The 23,444-nt window shown below is 38.4% G+C and overlaps 1 protein-coding gene across 1 annotated transcript in view; it reads right to left on the reverse strand.

Moving 5' to 3' along the window:
* The window catches only part of FAM120C (family with sequence similarity 120C), a 111,633-nt gene that overhangs the window by 54,840 nt on the left and 33,349 nt on the right, over positions 1 to 23,444 (reverse strand). The window contains exons 4-9 of the mRNA XM_047093636.1: positions 18,027 to 18,155; positions 7,245 to 7,347; positions 6,488 to 6,564; positions 5,776 to 6,056; positions 4,574 to 4,847; positions 3,754 to 3,925 (exon numbers count right to left, since the gene is read on the reverse strand). Coding sequence (XP_046949592.1) covers positions 3,754 to 3,925; positions 4,574 to 4,847; positions 5,776 to 6,056; positions 6,488 to 6,564; positions 7,245 to 7,347; positions 18,027 to 18,155 — 1,036 coding nt within the window. The remainder of the gene's footprint in view (positions 1 to 3,753; positions 3,926 to 4,573; positions 4,848 to 5,775; positions 6,057 to 6,487; positions 6,565 to 7,244; positions 7,348 to 18,026; positions 18,156 to 23,444) is intronic.

A 23,444-nucleotide genomic window follows, 5' to 3' on the forward strand; every position in this document is an offset into this window, starting at 1 on the left:
TCCTCTGCTTCTCCTATCCTGCTGTTCATTCCATCAAGTGTGTTTCTCATCTCATTTATTGTGCCCTTTATTGTTGTTATGTCATTCCTTATCTCTGTGTGAAGTGTCACACTCATGTCTTCCACTCTTTTCTCAAGTCCAGTGAGTATCCTTATGATCATTGCTTTAATTTCTTTATCTGGCATGTTACTTATATCTGTTTTGCTTAGATCTATGGCTGTGGACTTATCATTTCTTTCATTTGGGATAAATTTGTTTCTTCATTTTGTCTGCCTCTCTGTATCAATTTCTCTGTGTTAAGAAAGTCAGTTGTGTCTTCTGTTCTTGAAAATAGTGAATTTATGAAGATTCAGTCCTGGAGTGCCCTGTGGTGGAGGTCCCCTGTTCACCAGAATCTGGCACTTTAGGACAGTATCCTAGGTATGTTGCTTATGCCCTGCTGTTGTGTCTGAGTCACTTTTCCTTTCCATGTAGTCGTCTGCACTGACTCTCTGCCTGTTGTGGGCTGTACTTGCTCCCTGTGGTGTTAGTGGGACCCAAGCAGGCCAGCCTGGAGTGGGGGGGGGGCATGCCCACCAGAGAATGGGAGCAGGGCGACAGTATTAGCAAAATGTGTGCTGGGTCAGATCTCTTTAAGTGCTGCAGTGGCTAGGGGTTGTGCCCTGGGCAACCACACATACAATAGCAGCCAGGGGTGCATGGTGGACATGGTGCAATATGGTGCCTATGGGCACTTGGCTGGGCAGACACACAAAGGTGACTGGGGGCACGTGGCTTAGGAACACACAAGTGTGCCTGGGGCCACGCAGCTAAGCACTGCATGGCAGATATGCCTGGTGCTCGGTGGCAGCTGTGCACCTGGTGGCTGGGTGGGGCACCTATTCAGCTTTAACAAAATCTGCCCTGAGCCCAGGGCTGAGGCCAGCAGGCCTGGAGTGGGCAAGTCCTTGCACTGCTAGTGGGTTAGGTACCAAATGTCTGTGCAGTCCTACCTCCAGCAGGTGTCTCTGTGCTTATGCTGGGAGGTAGGGGAGGAAAGTGGCACCTGCCAGCTCCCTCATTTCTGAAGTCTCCCAACATGCTCAGAAATAAATATGAACATATCTGTCTCCTATTTGCCTCTAGAGCTGTGTAAACTGCTGTTTTTATGTTGCCTCTCCACCCAGCCTGCTGTTTCCTTAAGGGCAGCAACCCGACTGTCACTCACTCTCTCAGTTGGCTCAGTGTTGACTCAGGAGACTTTTAGTACTTTTTAAAAGTTTATTTATTTATTTTGAGAGAGAGAGAGAGAGAGAGCGAGAGCAGGGGAGTGGCAGAGAGAGAGGGAGAGAGAGAATCCCAAGCAGGCTCTGCACTGTCAGTGAAGAGCCCAATGCAGGGCTCAAACTCAGGAACTGCAAGATCATGACCTGAGCTGAAATCAAGAATTAGAGGCTCAATGGACTGAGCCACCCAGGTGCCCCAGTAAACAGATTTTTAAAGCTCCAGCTTCCAAGTCCCACAGATTTTACAAACTCACGGAATTCTGCTCCGCTGTTTCTTAAAGCCAAAAGCAATGGGGATTAGTTTTTTCCTGTGGAAACTCCCTGGTGTGAAGGTCCTCTGTCCTCTCTGTGCATGCAGCTCCCTCCCTTCGGTGGGCAGCCTCACTCCACCTTTCTGACCTTCCTAATCTTTCAAATGCAGCTTCTTCTCTATATTTAGTTGTGGAGTTTCTTCTGCTGGTCTTTAGATCACTCTCCAATTTATTAACTTGGATGCGGATGATATCTAGTTGAAATGTGGGATGGAGTGAGCTCTGGGTCCTCCTATTCTGCCATGTTCCCAAGCTCCTCCCAATATTTCTCCTTTTATCATTGCCTTTTTGTGCAGATGGATACCGTTAGCCATCCTTTTACAGTAGCGCTACTTGTGAAAAATTATCCTAGTTTTCCTTTATCTGAGAATGTGTTGATGTCCCCTACATTCCTGGAGGATGTTTTTGTTTGATATAGAATTCTGAACTGATTTCTTTTCTTTCAGCCCTAGAAAGTATTGTGCTACTTCCTCCTGGAATCTGGGTTCTGATGAGAGATCAGCTGTCATATTATTTTGCCCCTATAGGTAAAGCATTGTTTCTGTCTGTCTGCTTTCAATAATTTTTGTCTTTAGCTTTCAAAGGTTTCACCATGATAGATCTTAGCAAGGATTTCTTTGGGTTTATACTGTGGATAATTCACTCAGCTTCCTGACTCTGTGGGCTGATTCTGTTTTTCCCAAATTTGATAATATTTCAGCCATTATTTATTTGAATCCTCCTGCAGCCCCACCCTCTTTCTTCTGTCTTTCTGGAACTCTGATGATACAAATATTAGACCTTTTGTCCTAGTTTTACTGGTTGCTGTTCATTTTTTTTCAGTGTATTTTCTATTATTCAGATTGGGTAATTTCTATTGTTCTATCTCCAAATTCACTATTTCTTCTATTGTCTCCAATTTGATGTTTAATTCAACTATTAAGTATTTTGTTATTGTATTTTTTAGTTCTTAATTTCCATTTCTTCTTTATATCTCCTATTTCTTTGCTAAGACTTTCTGATTTTAATTTGTATCAAACATATTCAGAATTGTTTGTCAAAGCATTTTTACAATGGCTGCTTTGAAATCCCTGCTAGGTAACTGAACCATCTGTGTTATCTCAATGTAGGCATCTATTGATTTTCTTTCTTTGGTTATTTTGAGATCGCAGTTTGAAATCTTTCTGTTTCTTAGTATGAAGAGGGATTTTCCATTGAAACCTGGACATTTGGGGTATTATATTAAAAGACTCTGGGTCTTATTTTAATTTTGTGTTTTAGCAGGTCTTTTCTGACATCACTCTGTTGAGTGAAGGGGGATGCTTTGTCATCACTGCCAAGTGGGAGTGAAAGTCCTGGCTCCACATTCAGCTCCTCCTCTTGCTTGTTGCAGTCTGACAAGAGTAGAAGTCTAGGCTCTTCATCCAGTCTTTGCTACTAGGGGTGATGGTTGGCTGCAGTTTTTCTGTGGTGTTTGGCTAGAGCAGATTAGTTATTACCTAAAAATTTTCTGTTTGCTAGGTTGTTTCTTTTGGGTCCTTTGACTAGAGAGAGAAGGCATTTCTTGGGGCTTTTACTGGTCTGTACCTGTTGGTGTTTCTGGGCTGCCAGCTGGTCTCACACCTAGTCTAAGATATATGCAGCAATAAGAAAACCCAGGGAACTCACCACTGCATTATTCCTTGGATCCCAAAGTCCTTAGCCAGTCTGACTTCTTCTCTTTACCTTCTAGAATGTCTTGTACTTGTTATATATATAATATCCTGGGCTTTTAGGTGTATTTAGCAGGAGGAATAAGGACAGTATATGTACTCTATCTTCCCAGAAGCAGAAATCTAGAGGGTTCTTTTGAACACACTAATTTGACCATGTCACTCTGCAGCTTAAAACACCTCAATGGCTCCAACTCTACAGGATCAAATCCCAAACAGATCCTTACTGAGGAGGAGAAACCATGTCAGATACACCTCTACATTCCCAAAGTCCAGCATGGTTTTAATAAGTAGTAGCTACTCTGAATGCTTAATGATTAAAGAACTGAGGCTTAAGTTAATGCATTTGCCATACTAATATGTATTCTGGCGAATTATGCATTTTCTCAAAGACTGCTCCATTGTCACGGGTATGATGTGCTTGCACAGATGTTTTTGTTCCACACCAAACTTTGAGAGAACTGTTGAAGTTAAAACAATACTTACCTTCCACAGGTAGCCGCCGCCGTATAGCTAGGCGTTCCATTTTCCGTTGTGTTTCTGCCAGACTGAAAAGGACCCCATATACGTACTGACGAGCTGACCGGAACAGGAGAGCAGCTGGAGGCAGCTCCATGTTACACTCATCTTCAATACATACGGGGATCTTAATCTCACCCTAATAAGAAAATGGTCCAGGGGAAAGAACAAAATGAGTTACCTCAAGGTTTGGAATTGAGCTGAGAAGAATCAGTCATGAACTACAGCCTCTATAGCCTAGCTACTAAATTTGCTACTTGTATTTAACAGAGTTTCAGACTAAAAGGCCTAGATAACCATAGCCAGCATAAAAGCTACGGTTTTTAGAGTCTGTGCTATGACTGACTATAGCTGAATAAATGGGTTAAGTCCATCTTGGACATTTTGTTGGGGGATGGACTTGTATAGTAAGACTGGAGGAAGGGAACAAAGCTCTGAAGAAATAGAGGAAGAGGTAAAGAACAAGGGCATAAAGCCTCTTCTTAGATTGTGCCCAGCCCTAGACCAACATGGTGCATTATCTTCTTTCTGTGGTGTTTGGCTAGAGCAGATTATATTATTTTACAATTATAGTTATCTTCTTGGGGCCTCATTTATTGGAAAGTCCCATCTACTGCTGGTCTCACCTCATCTGGGGCCCTTAATGTAAAGAGGAGCCCCGGCATACTTGGTCTCCTTTTATCTCCCTTCAGATACCAATTAGAATGTTCTCTGGTAACTTATGGCTCTAGGAAGTGTGAAGCACAGTGGTAAAAGCAGGGAGGTAGGTGCTGATGTGCTTTATTACCTTAGTGAGAACATGGTAGATATATGGATACATAAGACCCCTTCGATGTCTGTGTTCAGCAACCCGCAAGACTTCTGGAGCTACTGGAGGTAAGGGTGGAATGGTGATGTCCATGTGGTTCCTTGTAGACATAGACAGCAGGGATGGGATGTGGGGCTCGCCATCACCCAGGCTGGCATCTGAAACTCCAGCATCGATGGGCTGTACCCAGGACCCTCTGTCACCATTTGGATCATCCCATCCAGGCTGCTGCTGAAGTGTTTCCGTGATACGACTAAAAATTTAGGAAGACCGTGTAGAAGAAAGGAGGTTGATAAAGATATTCCAATTCAAGATGTCTGTCTGATCCCAAGGAATCTTACAAACCCTCTGGAAGTCAAGACACTGGGTTAGTATTGGACCTGATACCTTTCAGCTACACCTTGTAAGATGCCATGCCTTGAGTCAGCTTATGTTCTAAGAAACTAATTACAACTGAAATCTCAGAGCAGCTCTATTTTCCCCAGAATAATCTGCTTGGAGAAATAATCTAAGAACAAGTAAGCTAGTACAAAACACCACTGTTTTAATCATCAGAACCCTGTCTTAATATAACTGCCTACTCAACTATTCTAATACTTCAACTCTATAAATTCTTTTCACTTATTTTTTACATTTGATCCACAGCCCTCAAAAATTGAGAAATGACAGCCATGAAATGTAGCACACTCATACCTAGGGCTTCCCTAACCAGCTGCTATGCTTCCTTTTACTTCAGTTGCTTGGGTATCTGAAAATTACCACCTGTACAGAGTCAAAATGAGTATGAAGTAGCCAAGCATAGAGTTTTTCTACTTCACTTAAGAGGAAACAGCCACAGGGGCGCCTGGGTGGCTCAGTCGGTTAAGTGTCTAACTTCGGCTCAGGTCATGATCTCATGGTTTGAGAGTTCGAGCCCCGCATTGGGCTCTGTGATGAAAGCTCAGAACCTGGAGCCTGCTTTGGATTCTGTGCCTCCCTTTCTCTCTGCCCTCCCCTGCTCATGCTCTGTCTCTCTCTCTCTCTCTCTCAAAAAATAAATAAACATTAAAAAAAAGAGCAAAGAGCCACAGAGAAAATCAAGGAACATATACTCCTCCACACTCCAACCCAGGTTACCAGCAAAAAGAGAAATACAGATGCTTCAGAAGTCTGTTCCCTTGGGTACCTATTCAGACACTTACTCAGAGCTGGCTCCATTTGGTTCATCACCATCAGAGGAAGAGGAGTGAGAAGAGTCTGGTCCCAAAGGAGGTGAAGCTTTGGAAGTCAGGTAATTGGGAAACTGGGATGCAGAGGAGTCATAAGAGACAGCCCAATTGGCAAAGGGGCTGTCCTGCAGCATGGGATCCTCAGAAAAAGGATGGGATTCCCCCAAAGCATGGGAAGAGAAGAGAAGAGAGGAGTTGGGCCCCGTTGGGAATGGTGGTGGATATTTCATTTTCTGGGGCACATGGTGAGAAAACTAAAGAATAAAACAGATAGAAAAGCTATTTAACATTTGAACTGGCTTCAAAATAGCTCCCTCAGAAGTTGTGACACAGTGGATAATGCCAGAAGCGGGAATTATTGGGATACAAAGAAACTACTGAGAATAATAAGAAATTATTCTAACAGTGATATATAGACAGAATACTCCAGAGGCAGGACAATGGCCCAACCATGTCTCCTAGAACCATTCTCTGACATTAGCTAATCTACCTTCACATCATCCTATTGGTTAGTGATTTGGATGTTTTCTTTGCATAGTGTGTTGAGAACATGACATAGGTATATACAGTCTTGATATTCTGATAACACTGAATTACCTTAACTCCTTAACTCAGAGTATAAAAATCAGGAAGCAACCTGAGTCTAATGATAACAAATGGTCTTGGGCCTCTTGAAAGATATTACCATTGGCTTTCCAGCAGAGATAGTGCCCATCTGATTTCGTGGAAGGGGAGGATTTCCAAGCCGATTATTCCGAAAACCTGAAGCCAAGAGAAAGGGCCATACTTTAATCAATCCTAATAATTCTACTATATTATATTCTGCTAACCCCATATTGCTTGAAAAATTATTATTAATAAGTTATAATTTATTGAACAGCAGCTAGAGAAAGGGCCATACTTTAATCAATCCTAATAATTCTACTATATTATATTCTGCTAACCCCATATTGCTTGAAAAATTATTATTAATAAGTTATAATTTATTGAACAGCAGCTATGTGCCATGCCAAGAAACTTAAAGAAATTATTTCATCTAAAAAACCCCCCATAAAATAGGTATCATGAGCTGTATTTCATACATGCAAATGTGACTAGTTAAGATCACACAGCTATTAAGCAGCAGAGGTAGAATTCAAACTCAGGCTGAAACCAAAGACAGGGCTATTTTATATACACCAGGCCATATTGGAGGTTAGTGCCGGAAGAAGCCCAAGCTAAGGAAATAGCATTAGACCCCATCTACAAATTTGAGAAATCAGTGCCCTGCCTCATGTCACCACTCTTATTACATGGAAGTCAAAAGGAGAGTGCCCACCAAACAAGAATGACTTCTATAAGAGTGTAATACAAACAAGGCATTCCACTCTGGCCCTGGAATTCCCAGGAGGGACTCAGTTTCCCCTTTGGATACAGCAGCTAGCATCAGATAGAAGCCTTACCTAGAAAGGAGGAGGGACCCACTGGCAGTGAAGAGAGTTTGGTTGTGACTGAATAGTACTCAACTGCTTTCTTGAATCTCTCTATTTTATCTTCTGTCCTAGACTGGATGTTAGAACATTAGATGTTCAGGAAAAGAAAGAACATGAGAGTGTCTTTTTCATGCAATTTATAATCAGAAAGTCAAAACAGTAGCAGAAATAAAATGTTTTAAGAAACCCAAGAGAGCAGGGGTGCCTGGGTGGCTCAGTCAGTTAAGCGTCGATTCTTGATATCTTGATTTCACAGTTGTAGGATGGAGCCCTGTGTTGGGGTTGCTCAGCATGGAGCCTGCTTGGGATTCTCTCTCTTTCTCTCTCTCTCTCTCTCTCTCTCTCTCTCTCTCTCTCTCCCTCTCTCTCTCTCTCTCTGTCTCTCTCTCTCTTGCCCCTCCCCTGCTCATTCTCTTTCAAAAATAAATAAATGAACATTAAAAAATAAGAGAAAACCAAGAGAGCAATTTTTCATGTTGCAGAAAAGATTAGGTAGGGAGAGAGCATTATAGAATGCAAAATCTGCGGGGTGCCTGGGTGGCTCAATCAGTTGAATGTCTGACTTCAATTCAGGTCATGATCTTGTGGTTGGTGAGTTCAAGCCCCACATGGAGCTCTGTGCTGACAGCTCAGAGCCTGAAGCCTGCTTCGGATTCTGTGTCTCCGTCTCTCTCTGCCCCACCCCCACTCTGCGTTCTGTTTCTCTCTCTCAAAAAATGAACATTAAAAAAAATTTTAAAAAAGAATGCAACATTTCGAATACTTAAAAAAATTAAGCTTAAAAACAAACAAATACATTTTGTGCTATTCTAAAATGGTCACATGACCATTAGAAAAAAATAGGTGAGGATGGGGAGAAAATTACATAGTACTGCCACCCAAAGACATTTTGCTCTGTTTTCTTCCAGTATTTTATTTTATTTTGATTATTTTATTTCATTTTATTTTAAAGATTTTTTTTATAATTTAAATTTTAGTTAGTTAACACACAGTACAATATTTGTTTCAGGAATAGAATTCAGTGATTTCTCAATTACATACAACACCCAGTACGCATTGCAACAAGTGTTGTCCTTAGTAACCATCACCCATATAGCCCATCTCCTACCCACCTCCCTCTGTCAACCCATAGTTTGTTCTCTATCATTAAGAGTCTCTTGTGGTTTGCTTCCCTCTCTTCTCTTTTTTTCCTCCCCTTCTCATATGTTCATCTATTTTGTTTCTTAAATTCGACATGAGTGAAATCATACAGTATTTGTCTTTCTTTGATTGACTTATTTCACTTAGCATAACACATTCTAGCTCCATTCATGTGTTTGTAAATGGCAAGACTTCATTCTTTTTGATGGCTGAGTAATATTATCAGTCAATGGAAATTTGGGCTCTCTCCATAGTTTGGCTATTGTTGATAAGGCTTCTTCCAGTATTTTAAAATAAACTTTTTGTTAACATATTATTGGTCTATTTTAATACACAATTTTCTATAGTTGATAATATACAATTTCATATTGTTCTTTTATAATTTTGAATGACTGTATATTTTATCATTATAAATGTGTCATAAATTATGTAACTACTTCCCTAATACCTGACATTTAGGTTATTTCTCACATTTGGCTTTTATAAGTTATGCAGCAAAGAACATACATGTACAGATCAATTTTTTTCTGGATTTCTGATTATGTCCTTCGGAAAATGTCCCCAAAGTAGAATTATTGTTCAAAAGGTATGAACACTAAAGTAAAAAGCACTTAAACATATACAAAAACCACAATGTGTCATCACTATATATCCACCAGAATGGTTAAAATTAAAGATTATAAACATCAAGCACTGGCAAAGATATGGAATAACTTGAATTCCAGTACATTGCTGGTGGGAGTGTATATTGGTACAGTCTGGAAAACAGTTTGGCAATTTCTTATTAAGTTAAACATATATTTACCATATGGCACAGCTATCCTACTCCCAAGTATTTACCCAGGAGAAATGAGTACATATGTCCACCAAAAGATATGAACAAGAATGCTAACAACAGCTTTATTTATAAAAGCCCCAAACTCAGAGTGCCTGGGTGGTTCAGTTGGCTAAGCTTCCAACTCTTGATTTTGGCTCAGGTCATGATCTTATGGTTTGTGAGTTCGAGTCCTGCATAGGGCTCTGTGCTGGCAGTGTGGAGCCTGCTTGGGATTCTCTCTCTCTCCCTCTTTCTCTCTCTGCCTCTCCCTTGCTTGTGTTCTCTCTCTCTCTCAAAATTAATAATAATAAACAAAAGTATTTTTTTAAAAAGATCCCCAAACTCAATTAACTCAAATGTATACCAACAGAAGAATGGATAAATGGATATATTCATACAATGGAAAACTATACACTGACAAAAAGAAAAAAGTACTGATACATGCAACAGTATAAATAAATCTCAAACACTTTATGCTGAGTGAAAGAAGAGAGACAAAAAGGAGAATATATAAAGTTCAAGTAGAAGCAAAACTAATCTATGGCAATAGAAGTAAACATACTATTTATCTCTGAAGGGTTGAGGCTGACTGAAAAGGAGCTTTTCTGTTTTTTAATTTTTAAAAAAATTTTTTTAACGTTTATTTATTTTTTGAGACAGAGAGAGACAGAGCATGAACGGGGGAGGGTCAGAGAGAGGGAGACACAGAATCTGAAACAGGCTCCAGGCTCCGAGCTGTCAGCACAGAGCCCGACGCGGGGCTCGAACTCACGGACCGCGAGATCATGACCTGAGCTGAGGTCGGCCACTTAACCGACTGAGCCACCCAGGCGCCCCTGTTTTTTAATTTTTAACGTTTATTTATTGAGAGAGAGATAGAGAGAGAGAGCGAGCGCAAACAGGGGAGGGACAGAGAGAGAGGGAGACACGGAATCCGAAGCAGGCTCCAGGCTCTGAGGTGTCAGCACAGAGCCTGACACGGGGCTGAAACCCACAGACTGCAAGATCATGACCTGAGGTGAAGTTGGACGCTTAACCTACTGAGCCACCCAGGTGTCCCGAACTTTTCTTTATCAAACCTTTTCCAACAAAATTTTATTTTATTTTATTTTATTTTATTTTATTAAAAAAAATTTTTTTTTCAACGTTTATTTATTTTTGGGACAGAGAGAGACAGAGCATGAACGGGCTAGGGGCAGAGAGAGAGGGGGACACAGAATCGGAAACAGGCTCCAGGCTCTGAGCCATCAGCCCAGAGCCAGACGCGGGGCTCGAACTCACGGACCGCGAGATCGTGACCTGGCTGAAGTCGGACGCTTAACCGACTGCGCCACCCAGGCGCCCCATAAATTTTAAAGTCCTCTTGAATTTAATTTTGTGAACTTCATGTTTCATCAAATGGAATATAAACTATTAAAGCCATTTCTAACTTATCATTATAAATAATTATTTGATAAGCATATTTTTACATAAGTTTCTTGGGTTATTTCACAGGGCATATTCTTTTGTTTTTATTTTTTATCTTATTCATTATTATTTTTTAAAATATAATTTATTGTCAAATTGGCTAACATACAGTGTGTACAGTGCGTGCTTGATTTTCAGGGTAGACTCCCATGGTTCATCACTTACATACAACACCCAATGCTCATCTCAACAAGTGCCCTCCTCAATGCTCATAGGGCATATTCTTAGAAGTGGAATTACTAGGTCGAAGGATATGGTCATTTTCATAGACTCTTGACACATGATACTAAATCTCTTTCCAAAACAGATGTCTCACATTATACTCTCATCATCAATGCATGAGATTGCCCAAGTCACCACATAGCTCCAGGGTTTTATATTCTCTACAGAAAAATCATCTCCTAATTGCAACAAACATTTCTTATAGAAATACATAGAGAATATATATTAAAACATACAATCCAAAAAAGGAAAATTGAAAACATTTATAATCTTCTCTCTCAGAATTTGTAATTGTTAACATTCTAGGATCTATATAGCATTCCAGATCTCTTTACTTGCATGTATGTAGGCACACAAACACAGAAATCAAGATCTTTAGGGGAGCCTGGGTGGCTCAGTCAGTTGAGTGTCTGACTCTTGGTTTTGGCTCAGGTCATGATCCCGGGATCAAGCCCAGCGTTGGGCTTTGCAGTGAGCGTGGAGCCTGCTTAAGATTCTCTGTCTCTCTCTCTGTGTCTCTCTCCCTCCCTCCCTCTGCTCTTCTCCCACTTGCTCGTACTCTCTCTCTCTCTCTCAAAATATCTATCTATCTATCTATCTATCTATCTATCTATCTATCTATCTCCAGGTCCTCCAGCCTTGCTTAGAAATAAAATCGTTTGGCTTTCTCAAAAAACTGTAGACTTAGTACAATTGTTTGAAAAAGCGTTCCAAATCTAAACAATATCTGCAAATTACTGACTTATAGAATGAAATATATTTGGTTGAATAGTGTTCTGCTTTATCAAGGTTCCATTAGTTATGTATTCACTATTATTTCCATATTATATTTAATTACACACATAACAATCTCCTAAAAAGATACAAGCCATACACAGTCTTCCTTAATATCTATAGCTCTATACTCACTTCCCTCCCCAGAAGTGACCAGTGTTATAAGTTTGGTATATGTCCTATCATAACTTTTGCTGTGTTTATACAGACACATGTATGTACACCAATATGGTTTTGTTTTTTTCATACATATAGAATCATATTATACTGTCTTTCAATTCACTTTCTGCATTTAACTTGCAAACTATTCAACATCAATGAGTATAGATCTTATGACCTAATCCCCTGAAATACCAAATTACATATACTTCCCTCAGTGTACCACTGCTCTGTGCCCTGACAAACATTTATTCTTTCTTGAAAGGACACCACTTCTATGAAAACTCTCTTTCTATGACACATTTATTGTGGTTTGTCTTTGTTATACTTATTTATTTGCTTCTGCTCCCATTTAACCTAAAGTTCTGTGAGAACAGAGAATGGTTTATTTACATTTATATCTTAGTGCCTAGCATGGGACCTTGCCTGTGGAAGTTCATTCAGTATTTACTACATGATCATATTTAATAAAGTCCTATCCTTTTCTTTTATAGATCCCCAGAGGCCATAGGTAGCAGAGTAGAATCCCATCCCTTTGATGCTATTACCTAGTAGTTTCTGCATGTTTGTTTAGAAGAGCTCTCATAATTCTACAATTGCTAAAAATGATTATATGAAATTTTATGAAAATTATATAACAACAATGAAAATCGGTTTAAGACATAATGTTCAGTGAAAAAAGCAGACACTTTTTACACTGAGATGACTACCACCTCAAAACATACATACAAAAGGAATGTTTATAGGAAACACTATAAAACATTTAGGGTGGAATTAATAGCAAAACCTCTAAAAATTTTTTGTTCTTATTGTTTAGTGAAAAAGTGGATCCTTGAATAGTCATTATCCAGGTTCCAAACATCATGAAGCTATAAAGGGAAGTAAAAGTTATCACATTAAAAATATTCACCACTCAACTGAAAACTTATAAAATTTTTCCTCTGTCAACATACAATGGAATATTATTTGGTTTTAAAAAGGAAAAAAATTCTGGAACATGCTACAACATGGATGAACCTTGAGGACATTATGCTAAGTAAAATAAGTCAGTCACAAAAAGACAAATACTGTATAATTCCATTTAGATGAAGTACCTAAAGTGGTCAAAATCATAGAGAAAAAAAGTAGAATTGTGGTTGCCAAGGGCTGGAGGGGAGGGGAAAATGGGAAGTTATCATTTAATATATAGAGTTTTGGGGCGACTGGGTGGCTCAGTCGGTTAAGTGTCTGACCTTGACTCGGGTCATGATCTCACAGTTTGTGAGTTGGAGCCCCACACCGGGCTCTCTGCTGTCAGTGAAGAGCCTGATTTAGATCCTCTGTCCCCCACTCTCTCTGCCCCTCCCCTGCTGGTTCTCTCTCTCAAAATAAATAAATAAACTTAAAAAAATTATGGCCATTATTTCTTTAAAAAATGGGTAAAGAGTTTCAGTTTTACATGATGAGAAGAGTTATGGAGATGGATGATAGTGATGGTTATACAACATTATGAATGTATTTAATACAAATGGCCTGTACACTTAAAATGATTAAGATGGTAAATTTCATGTTATGTATATTTTACCACAATAAAAAAAGGAATTTTAATTTATTCTCCATCTAAACAGTATCCCCTACTTAATACTAGCCTCTCTCCCTACCCCACTATGTCAATTTCTTTCTTTGTGGGTCAGTCTCTTCCTAACTGTCTGAGGCCAGCAGCTGAAAGTACAATGCAAATCAACAAAGTGAATGAACAAAATCTGTCATAAAGGTCAGGATTTCCTTAAGTCAAAGAAAATGATGGAGGACTGCACACATCATGCTAGAAGTCATGGACAAGTAAGTATCACTACAGTTAGTGTTCAATAATGGTGGAAGAACGAATTATGAAAGATGATGGCAGGAAAGGCACTTGAAAAAACAATGATTTGAATATCAAAAGAAACTAGACCCTTTAGGGAAAATAAATCCCAAGTATATTTTTTAATGAAAACCAGCCCTTTTTATATTATGCTAGAAAGTCAGATGCAAAGTAATGGATGCTAGATTGTGCTATCATATAATTGGTTAGGAAAATTTATGCTCCCCAAAATGAAGCAATGATTTCATGCTTTGTCCACCTAAAAAAAATCTACAGAGAGATTTCCATTCTGGATAAGATAGAGTAAGCACACTCTACCGTATTTCCACTGAAGGTAGTTATAAAACCTAGGAGCAGCTATTTGAAGACTCTGAAAAGTAAACACTAGCAGGGGGATTGGGGAAGAAGACCAGAATTCAAAGTACACATCACTGGCAAATTCTACCAAATAATTAAAGAAGAAAAACCAGGGGTGTCTGGGTGGCTCAGTTGGTTAAGCATCCTACTTCAGCTCAGTGAAGTTCAAGCTCCACATCAGGCTCTGTGCTGGCAGCTCAGGGCCTGGAGACTGCTTCAGATTCTCTGTCTCTCTCTCACTGCCCATTCCCCATTTGTGCGTTTTCTCTCTCTCTCTCTCTCCCTCCCTCCCTCCCTCCCTCCCTCTCTCAGAAATAATAAATGAATAAACTTAAAAAAAAGAAAAAACAATTCTACACAATCTCTTCCAAGAAAAAAAAAAAAGAACACTTGCTAACTCATTTTGAGTCCAGTAGTACCCTGATATCAAAACCAGAGAAAGACAGCACAAAAAACTACAGGCCAATATTCCTCATGAAAATAAATGTAAAACTTTTCATTGAAATACTACTAACTCAGATCCAATAATATAAAAAAATTATAATATACCTTGACCACATCCTGGGAATGCAAGGATGGTTCAATATTCAAAAAGCTCATGATCTTATCAGCAGATGCAAAAAATTACATTTGACAAAACATACCATCCTTTAATGATAAAAACTCTCAGTAAACTAGGAAGAGAAGAGAACTTCCTGATAATGTACATCTACAAAACCTACAGCTAATGTAATACTTAATGCTGACTGTTTTTCCCAAAGATCGGGAATAAGATATATCCTCTATTATCACTACAATTCAACATCGTTTGGAAATCCTAGACAGTGTATTAAGTCAAGAAAAAAAGACACAGACTACAAAAGAAATAGAACTGTCCTTATTTAGAGAAATATGATCACCTACACAGAAAATACCAAAAAACTACCAAAAAAATTCCTCGTGAGTTTAGAAAGTTTGCAGAATACAGGGTTAACACACAAAAATCAATCATATTTCTATATGCTAGGAATGAACAAAACAATATCCTTTATAATAGGTGCCTCAAATATAAAATAAATAAATATTTTTAAAAATGTATGGGACTTGTATACTGAAAGGTATAAAATGTTGATAAATCAAAGATGAACTAAATAAAAGGAGAGAGATATCATATTACTGGATTTCAAAACTCACAAATTCATCTATATGGTTGACCTTTGAACAACACAGATTTGAGCTGGGTGAGTCCACTTATATGTGAATTTTTTTTTTATTTTAGAGAGAGAGAGCACAAGTGGGGGTGAGGGGCAGAGGAAGAGAGAGAATCTTAAGCAGCCTCCATGCTCAGTGCAGAGTCCAATGTGGGTCAATCCCATGACCCTGGGATTATGGCTTGACCTGAAATCAAGAGTCAGATGCTCAACCGACTGAGCCACCCAGGTGCCCTTATATGTGAATATTTTTGATAAATACAATACAGTATTTTAAATGTATTTTCTCTTATAATTTTCTTAACATTTTCTTTTCTCTATCTTACTTTATTATAAGAATATAGTATATAATACATATAACATACAAAATATGTGTTAATCAACTGTTTATGTTATCAGTAATGCATCCAGTCAAAAGCAGGCTATTAGTAGTTAAGTTTATGGGGAATCAAAAGTTATACATGGATTTTTTACTGCATGGGGGGGGTCGGTACCCTTAACCCACATGTTGTTAAAGGGTCAACTGTATATTTAATATAAGGAATTCCCATTAAAATCCCAGCAGTATTATTGTTTGTAGATATAGAAAAGATTATTCTAAAATTAATTTGGGCAGACAAAAGGAACTAGAATAGACAAAATAATTTTGAAAAACAATAAAATTGGAAGGATCACTACCTAATTTTGTCTTACACAAAGCTGTAGTATTCAAGACAGAGTGCTATTTGCAAAGAGATAGACACATGGGTCAAGTGAACAGAACAGAGTCTAGAAATAGACCCACACAAATAGCAATTCAATGGAGAAAAGCCAGTCTTTTCAACAAACTGTGTTGAAACAACTGGATATCCATATGCAAAAACAAACCAAAACACCTCACCTTTTATACAAAAATGAACTGTAAATAATGATTTGTTCTAAATGTAAAATTTTAAACTATATAATTTTTATAAGAAAAAAGGATAATATTGTCATGCCTGAAGTTAGGCAATGAATTTTTAGACATGATACCAAAAGCATGATCCATAAAAGATAAAAATTAAAAACTTTTGTTTTGCAAAAGACACTGTTAAAGGGAGGTAAAGATAAACTACAGACTAGGAGAAAATATTTGCAAACCACATATCTGACAAAGGACTTTAAGCAAGAATATATAAAGAACTCGCAGAAATCAACAGTGAGTAAATAAACAACTCAAGTAAAAATGGGCAAAAGACTGTTCATGAACAGACTATTCACCAAAGAAGACATATGGATGGCAAGTAAGCACAAGAAAAAATGTTTATCATTAGTCATTTGAGGAATGCAAATTAAAATTATGAAGAGCTGCCACTACACACCTATTAGAATGCTTATAAAAAATACTGATTAGTAACAAGTGCTAGTGAGGAATGGAACAGCCACACTGGAAAATGGTTTGGCGGGGTCTTATAAAGCCAAAGTTAAACATACACTTACCATATGACCCAGAAATCCCACTCCTTGGTATTTACACCAGGGAGATAAAAACTTATGTTCATTAGAGAAAAATCTGTACATAAATGTTTATAGCAACTGTATTCGAACTACCAAAAATTGGAAACAACTCAAATATCTTTTAGAGGTGAATGAATAAATACACTGTGGCATACCCATACAATGTATACCACTTAACAATAAAAAGCAAGAATTATTGATAGATGCAACATGAAACAATGTAGAAGAATCTCAAGGCATTATGTTGAATGAAAAATACTATTCTCAAAGGATTAAATACTGTGTGATTCCATTAATATGTTATCCTCTAAAAGATATAACTGTAGTGACAAACAATAGACTGGTAGTTGCCAGGAGTTAGGGATAAGTTTGGGTGTGATTACAAAGTGACAGCATGAGAGATTTTTGGGGGTGGCTCAACTGTTCTGATCCTAATTGTGATGGTGGTTACATAAATCATGTGCTAAAAATTCAGAGAACTATATACACACACATATAAAAGTCAGTTTTACTTTATGTTAATTTTTAAAAGTTTATTTATTTTTGAGACAGAGTGTGCACAAACACAAATGGGGGAGGGGCAGAGAGAGAGGGAGAGAGGGAATCCCAAGCAGACTCCGCACTGTCAGCACAGAGCCTGATGTGGAGCTCGAACTCATGAACCATGAGATCATGACCTGAGCCAAAATCAAGAGTTGAACGCTTAACTGACTGAGCCACACAGATGCCCACTTTATGTTAACTTTAAAAATAAACTGAAAAACCCATTGTGCAAGTCTAAATTAAATTATTAAAAACAAAACTGACTTATTTTCCTAACTTTTAGCTTCATTTCACAAGACAAATTCCCCAGTAGAGTCTTTTTCTCACTATTAACAATGAAATACTGATTTTTGTTTTATGTGGACCTACTTTAAGTAGTCTTTTTCATGACCCATTAACCTCAACTAAGCAAGACCTTCTTTATATCAAGGTATACATTGAAACACAAAAAGGGTAGAAGCACATATTCTAGAGTGATAACTATATCAAGTTGTTTCTGGGTAATGAGATTTTAAGTGTCTTTATTTTCTAGATTTTCCAGAGTAAGCTTTTTTATCTTGATAGTGGGGAAAAAGGCAAAGAATTCTTTCATTCCAGACCTAGTAATGTTTTCAAAGGAAACTTTGGGGGTCCAGTCTGTAAGCATGGAGAAAACAAGCAGCTAGGTGGAGAGAAGGTAGGTAGCACAGAAAAAAAATCAAATCTGCTGGTGGCACTAGTGAAGGTAAGAAAACCGGCAACTCTTAGGAAGAAGTCTAGCTCACCTGAGACTGTTTGAAAACATCCTTCCCAACCACATCCAGATTTGAAGGGTCTTTAATGGAGCTAACATACTCAGAAACAGCCTTGATCACCACATCACAGGGAGGAAGAACCAGCTGATGAGCTCGGACCTAGAAGAGATAAGATAAGCAAGGTACATTGAGGTTGATGATGATCACTAAGAGAAAGAGTGATGTAGGGGTAAGCCAGAAAATTCAAATTCAGTAAATCCACTTAGAGATAGTTAAAATCTTTTCCTTAAAAATAGTTTCCTCCAGGGGCGCCTGGGTGGCTCAGTCAGTTGAACGGCCGACTCTTGGTTTCAACTCAGGTCATGATCTCACGGTTCATGAGTTTGAGCCCCGCGTGGGGCTCTGCGCTGGCAGTGCAGAGCCTGCTTGGGATTCTCTGTCTCCCCCTCTCTCCGCTCCTCTCTCTCTCCCTCAAAAATAAGTAAATAAACATTAAAAAATAGTTTTCCTCATAATTCTCAGCATAGAACACTTGGGGGAAAAAACCCAAAAAAGTATAAAGAAAGATAACGTCATATCATTTATAATCCTACTACAGAGATAACCACTAGTTGAGGACACTGCCATAATCAGTTTTCTTTCATAATACCATTTGGCAGCTTTCAGTTTTTTAAATAATTTTTAACGTTTATTTATTTTTGAGAGAAAGAGAGAGAGAGAGCACACATGAATGGAAAAGGGCAGAGAGACAGGGAGACAGAGAATCCAAATCAGGCTCCAGGCTCTGAGCTGTCAGCACAGAGCTTGAGGCGGGGCTCAAATGCGTGAACGGTTAGATCACAGTCAGATGTGGTCAGGAGCCGAAGTCAGACACTTAACGGACTGAGCCACCCAGGCGCCCCTGGCTGCTTCAAATTCTTTGCAAGTATAGGTAAGGTTTTAATTTGTGGGCCATATTTGGATCCCGATTTGAACTAACTACAAAAAAAGCCTTTTTGAAACGATCAAGATGATCCTAAAATGGACTGGATGTTAACTTATCATTAATTTTGTTAAAAGTAATAATGGCATTGTGCTTATGTATGAAATGTTTTCGAGATGCATATAGAAGAATTTGGGAGTAAAATGACTTGAGGTCCAGAATTTATTTTAAACTACATTAGCAACAGCAATAATAATAATAATAATAATACTCCAGCAAGTGTGGCTACATCTTCATAACTGTAGGAGCTAGAAGATGTTCAATAGTGACTCACTATATTATTATTTTATCTACATTTGTGATGCTTGAAAAAATTTAAATACAGGTTTTCTTTAATGCTATGATAAAATGTAGGTATGATTTTTGTTCACGTTCTAATTAGTTAATTATAAGCTTCCTAAACTGGTAATTAGTCAAAGGGCATAAACTTTTTTTTTTATTGTCAAGTTAGCTCGCATGCAGTGTAGTCTTGGCTTCAGGAGTAGATTCCCGTGATTCATCACTTAACATACAACATCCAGTGCTCATCCCAACAAGTGCCCTCCTCAATGCCCATCTCCCATACTCCGCCCCCTAAACCCCTACCCCCCATCAACCCTCAGTTTGTTCTCTGTATTTAAGAGACTTTTATGGTTTGCCTCCCTCTGTTTGTAACTTATTTTTCCTTCCCTTCCAGTCATCTGTTAAGTTTCTCAAATTCCACAATATGATATCTTTCTCTGACTGACTTATTTCGCTTAGCATAATACCCTCCAGTTCCATCCACGTTGTTGCAAATAGCCAGATTTCATTCTTTTCACTGCCAAGTAGTATTCCATTGTGTATATATACCACATCTTCTTTATCCATTCATCAGTTGATGGACATTTGGGCTCTTTCCATAATTTGGCTATTGTCAATAGTGCTGCTATAAACATTGGGGTGCATGTGCCCCTTCGAATCAGCACTCCTGTATCCTTTGGATAAATTCCTAGTAGTGCTATTGCTCAGTTGTAGGGTAATTCTATTTTTAATTTTTTGAGGAACCTCCACACTGTTTTCCACAGCAGCTGCACCAGTTTGCATTCCCATCAACAATGCAAGAGGGTTCCCTTTTCTCCACATCCTTTTCAATATCTGTTGCTTCCTGAGTTGTTAATTTTAGCCACTCTGACCTGTGTGAGGTGGTATCTCAATGTGGTTTTGATTTGTATTTCTCTGATGCTGAGTGATGTTGAGCATCTTTTCATGTGTCTGTTGGCCATCCAGATGTCTTCTTTGGAAAAGTGTCTATTCATGCCTTCTACCCATTTCTTCACTGGATTATTTGTTTTTTGGGTGTTGAGTTTGGTAAGTTCTTTATAGATTTTGGATAATGACCCTTATCTGATATGTCATTTGCAAATATCTTCTCCCATTCTGTTGGCTGCCTTTTAGTTTTGTTGATTGTCTCCTTTGCTGTGCAGAACCATTTTACCTTGATGAGGTAGGTCCCACTATTCATTTTTACTTTTGTTTCCCTTGCCTTCGGACACATGTTACTATAGTGATTCACTACATTATTATTTTATCTACTTTTGTGATGCTTGAAAAAATTTTAAATACAGGTTTTCTTTAATGTGATAAAATGTAGGTATGATTTGTTGTTCACATTCCAATTATTAAATTACAAGTTTCCTAAAATGGTAGTTACTCAGTCAAAGGGTATAAACTTTTTAAAGGCTTTTTATATAAAATTGTTTGGGCAAAAAGCTGTACCATTCATTCCTTCAACAAATATTTACTGCCTACTGTGTACTAACTAGGCACTGTCATAGGCACCAAGAACACAGCAGTGAATAAGATAAATATTGCTGCCCTTATGGAAGATTAAATTCTAGGGTAAGTGTGTCAGGATATCTTACAGAATAAATAAGTAAAATGCATACTATGTTATATATAGGTAAGTGCTGGAGAAAATCTAAGCAGAAGACGGGCATGGGAATGCAAGTGTGTGTGTGTGTGTGTGTGTGTGTGTGTGTGTGCACGCATACAACCATGCAATGTTAAATAAGATGGTCAGGAAAGGCCTCACTGAGAAAATGCCATTTGAGAAAACCTGTAAGGGTGAGGACATAGTTATGTGGGAGGAAAAAGAATTCCAAGTGGAGAAAATAATAAATACAAAGGTTCTACAAGCAAAAGAAAAGAGAAGATGACATCAGAGCTGTAACAGAGGCCAGTCAGTACAAGACTTTGTAGGCCATGGTAAAGATTGAGTGAGTGACGTGGAAAGCCACTGGAGGATTTTGAATTAGAGAAGTGACTGATCTGAATAAGGTTTTAAAAGGATCACTCTGGCTGTTATATTGAGAATAGATTTGGGAGAGGGGAGAGTGCAAACAGAAAACCAACAGTTAATAAGCTGTTATAATAATCCAGGCAAGAAATAATGGTGAGTTGACCAGGGTAGTAGCAATGAAAATGGTGAGAAGTGGACATATATAGAAGGGAGAACTGATGGTATTTGCTTACAGAGGAAATGCAGGGTGTAAGAAAGAGAGAAAGAAATCTGAGATGACTCTATGGTTTTTAGCCTGAGCAACTAGAAGGATGAGATTGTGATTAATGAAAATGTGGAAGGTTCTCAGAGGAACAGATTTAGGGGAAACATCATGAGTTTACACTTGGATATATGACCCTGAGATGTTTAGTAGGCTGTTAGATATTACGATTTGGAGTTCAAGAGGCATGTTAAAACTAGAGACATAGAGGGGTGCCTGGGTGGCTCAGTTGGTTAAGCATCTGACTCTTGATTTTGATTCAGGTCATGATTTCAGGGTTGTGGGATGGAGCCCTGCATCATCCTGAATCCGTGCTCAGCATGGAACCTACTTAGGATTCTCTCTCCCTCTCCTTCTGCCTCTCTCCCACTCATGCACGTGCTCTCCCTCCATCTCTCTCTCAAGAAAAATTTAAAAAACTAGAGACATATATTTAAGAGTCATCAATGGACAGATGATACTTAAAGTCATGATATTGTATGAGATCAACCATTAAGGCAGAAAGTATAGGTAGAACTAAGAGAAGGGACCAAGGATAGAATTTTGGGTCACTCCAAAGATAAGAAAAGAAGAAAAAGAAGTAGCAAAGGAAACAGGAGCATCCAGTGAAATAGGAAGGAAACTAGAAGAGAGTGGTGTCCTTAAAGCTAAGTGAAGAACACGTTCTAAGGAAGAGGAAGCGAGCAAATGGGTCAAATGCTGCTGATTGGTCAAATATGATGAACACTGAAAGCTGGCCGTTAGATTATTAACATCGAGGTTTATTAACACCTTGAGCTCATCAAGAGCCATTTCTGCAAAGCAGATTGAGAGAGAGTAGGGAAAAGGAATAATAAACACCTCAAGTATAGACGACTCTATAGGAGGCTTTGCGATAAGGGAAGAAGATATATGGGCTAGAAGAGAAGAAGAAATATGGAATAGTAGCTTCAGTGGAGGAACTAAGGTCAAGAGAAGAATTTGCTTTATTTTTTAAGATGGATGCATGCTTATATATGGGATGGGAAAAATTCAATGAAGACAGAAAAATTGATGCAGGAGAAAGAGGGAAGACTTGCAAAAGGGATGACCTTAAGTTAGTAAGAGGGGATGTGATTTGGCATGTACGTAGAGAGGTTGGCCTTAGATGGGAACAAGGACAGGTCATCCACGGTTAACACAAGGCAGGCAGAACAAGTGGGCACACAGATGCACGTGGGTGAGAAGATGAAAGGGTAGGAGCTGGTGGAAATTCTGTTCCAAATGCTTACATTTTGTCAGTGAAATACGTAGCCAGCTCATGAGCTGAGGGAACAAGGAGGAGGGAGTATTAGAGGCGTTAGGAGAGAGGAAAAGGTATGAACTAGCAGAGTGAAAGAACTAGAGAAAAGTAATATATTCAGCAACTTAAACTACCACCAGAAGTGTATAAGAGTATTACTCTCAACATAGCCTCAAAAGGAGTAGGTACACTAATTTTTCAATATTTGCCAAACTATTAGGTTAAAAAAATAATTTCATTTGCATGACTGATCACTAGTGAGATTTAACATCTATCTAGTCATAGTACTGGCCATTGTATTTCTTCTTTTGTGAATTGTCTGCTTCAGTCTTTTGCTCATTATTTCATTCACTGGGGTATTAGTATTTGACTTCATAGATCTGTATGAATCCTTAAAATATTAAAGGTATTCTCTTCAACAAATGATGTTGAGAAAACTGGACAACTACATGAAAAAGAATGAAAATAGTCCACTTTTTTACACCATACACAAAAATAAATTCAAAATGGATTAAATGTGAGACCTGAAGCCCTAAAAATCCTTGAAGAGAGCATAAGCAGTAATTTCTCTGACATCAGCCATACCAACATTTTTCTAGACATGTCTCATGAGGCAAGGGAAATAAAAGCAAAAATAAATTATTGGGACTACATCAAAATAAAAAGCTTCTGCACAGAAAAGG

The sequence above is a fragment of the Lynx rufus genome, unplaced genomic scaffold, assembly GCF_022079265.1.
Source record: "Lynx rufus isolate CCGP_SWC_20201006 ecotype Redwood Valley unplaced genomic scaffold, mLynRuf1.p SCAF_35, whole genome shotgun sequence".
Classification (NCBI taxonomy): domain Eukaryota; kingdom Metazoa; phylum Chordata; class Mammalia; order Carnivora; family Felidae; genus Lynx; species Lynx rufus.